This window comes from Lactuca virosa, chromosome 4 (genome assembly GCF_052849685.1).
Source record: "Lactuca virosa cultivar CGN04683 chromosome 4, Lactuca_virosa_CGN04683_v6, whole genome shotgun sequence".
NCBI lineage: Eukaryota > Viridiplantae > Streptophyta > Magnoliopsida > Asterales > Asteraceae > Lactuca > Lactuca virosa.
The window spans coordinates 137,147,902-137,150,304 of record NC_136429.1 but is presented as its reverse complement, the minus strand read 5'-3'; the positions used below and the strand labels follow the sequence as shown (position 1 = coordinate 137,150,304).

At 38.2% G+C, this 2,403-nt stretch overlaps 1 protein-coding gene across 1 annotated transcript; it reads right to left on the bottom strand.

The window, feature by feature from the left end:
• Positions 1-353: 353 nt before the first annotated feature.
• LOC145105100 (protein terminal ear1-like) lies at positions 354-1,954 on the bottom strand. The gene is made up of 4 exons (XM_079042236.1): positions 1,431-1,954; positions 1,166-1,294; positions 934-1,075; positions 354-864 (listed from the first exon to the last, which is right to left on the bottom strand). The coding sequence occupies exons 1-4, from the start codon at positions 1,952-1,954 to the stop codon at positions 718-720; spliced, it is 942 nt and encodes a 313-aa protein (XP_078898362.1). The 3' UTR covers positions 354-717.
• Positions 1,955-2,403: the final 449 nt, after the last annotated feature.

The following is a 2,403-nucleotide window of genomic DNA, read 5'->3' as shown; positions in this document are numbered from 1 at the left end:
TTTCACAACTAAAATGTTAATGAAAAATAGTGATCACTAAATGAGATGTAATTAAAAGTTGGAAAATCAAAATATCAATGCTTAACTCCCAAATTCTTTTCATATTCTCTCCCAAAACACAGACAATTAGACAAATACACTTCCTCACGAACAAAACCAACCCATTCATATTACCATTTCATAAAAACTTAAAAGAACCTGAATCTATAATCTCGTTTCGATGACATGGACTCTTCCAGTCATCGGGAAGTTGCAAATAAGGTAAGTCAGTCAACAAGTCAACCCGTCAATATACAACACACAAAGCCAAAATTACACCAAAACAGAAAACAAACAGCAAGAAACAAAGCACAAACAGCAGAAAGCAACTTGAACACCATTTCAGTTTCGAAGTAACCTTTTACAACATGATATTAGACCTAACAGATGATCAAAAGGGGTGGACCCCAACACCCTGCCATAAGCAAGATAGCTCAGGTGCCCAAGTCCACCACCCCTACTCCTATACACCACCATCTTCACGTAATGATCATAGTACACCCAATAAACCCTACTGGTTAAAATTGTATTTTCCCATCAAACCCCAAATCTTACTAGAAACTCTAAAAACCTAAAGAAGATTAGTTCTGAAAGAAACCCGGATGATAATGGAGGAAACACAGAATGATTGACCTAAAACCCTAATGGGTAAAAGAGTCTTTTCACAAGCTAAAAACCCTAATGAAGAAACCTTCCAAGTACGGTCATCTTCGAATGAACACCATCCGACCCATCTCTTGCCGGTTCAAACGAAACGGGCATGTCTTCTTCGGATCCATACGAGAAGTCCATAGTTTTGCAATTGTTCACTAAACGCCTTTTGCCCTAAAAATACCGAAAAAAAATGGTGTAAATGAATCGTTTTGAGTTATTTCTTGATCATATTAAAAGTACCTGAATTCGGGCTCTTGTAATTTCTGCTACCTTCGGACTCCCAAAGAAGTCCCAATGTTTGCCATGAAAGGTGTCCCTAAATCTCGAAGCAGCTTCTGGAGTTGTAAAGTTCACAAACGCGAATCCAGCGTTCACTCGATTGCTGTGACATGACAATGAAATAAACACAGTTACACCAAAAACACATAGTCTGCATCGATTGTTTAAAAACGAAAACCAGATGTGAACCAACTTGAAATCTATCGGAAGATACAGAAAATCGTAAGCAGAAATCGAGTTCTTCTCATCAATGGAGTCATTGTTGATCTTTTGATTCACAAGCTTGCAATGATCGTCTAAAGTTTGTATCAGCAGCTTTCTCCTGTAAAACATGAACTTCAAATCATAATTTCCCATTTTGGGAAAACCCCATGTATTAAATGCTAAGAAATCATCTTCTATATCATTGTTTAGAGAGAGAAAGATGTATGAAGTTGTAATAAATGATGATGATTTACGTGTATTTATTCGGAATGTTTTTGATCATGACAGATGAAGTTTCAGTATCAAGTGGCAAAATCTCTTGATACTCTCCACTTCTGTTTTTCCAACGTCTTTTTCCTCCACGCCCAACTTTTTCCAGAGTTGTTTTTTTCTCCACCGGCTTCAACTGCGTCTTCATTTCAGTTCCGCCGCAACCATGGCTTCCGAAGCGAACCACCTTGTTAACTCTCCGGTGGCGTCCAGTGAGCCGGGATTTGGGGATTCTGGGCCCCGAAGGAACCGAAGCCAGAGAGAAATTGCTCTTTTTTCCAGGAGATGGTGGTGGAGGAAGTGGTAGTGGTAATGACTTGGCGGGCAACGGCTGTTGATGAGCATTGTATGACCAGAAATATGGTGGACGTGGTAGAACTGGTGGCAAAATCCGATAATAAGGAAGAGGTGGAGGAATATGGTAGATGTAGAAATCCCGAGGATAAATTGTATTGTAAGGAGAAGCTCTGGGATCCAAGGGTCTGGAGGAAACAATTTCAATCGCCATTGTAGAGCTCTAAGGATCACAGGGGTATTTGTAGAAGTTTCTTTGGGGTTTGTTGGTGAAGAAAAGATTTTAGAATGATTTTTTGGATGAATTTTGGGGAGAGAGAGAGAGAGAGAGAGATTATGGGGGCTGTAATGATGGAAGGAATTAAATGCATGTATGGCACAGCCGACGGCAAATGTTTCCTTTTGTCTACCTTCTTCACTGTCAAATATCAGTTGCCTTTCCAATACTCGATCACATTCCACAGACATAAAAGATCGTCCTTGTTTTATTTCTTTTTACTGTTTTACTATGTCATTTCGCTATATATCCATTTTTTACAGAGATATTTATCCAACAATCATATTCATTAAACATATTTTACATAATTTTGTTCTAAAATTATTCTTATGACCATTATCAAATTTTAATTTTTATATAAAACAGGTTCGAAAACCAAGATGTTT

Coding starts and splice junctions, on each gene's coding strand:
- LOC145105100 (XM_079042236.1), bottom strand. CDS start 1,954: ATGGCGATTGAAATTGTTTCCTCCAGACCCTTGGATCCCAGAGCTTCT. Junction 1,076..1,165: donor TATCTTCCGATAGATTTCAA/GTTGGTTCACAT, acceptor GTCATGTCACAG/CAATCGAGTGAACGCTGGAT. Junction 865..933: donor TTACAAGAGCCCGAATTCAG/GTACTTTTAATA, acceptor CGGTATTTTTAG/GGCAAAAGGCGTTTAGTGAA.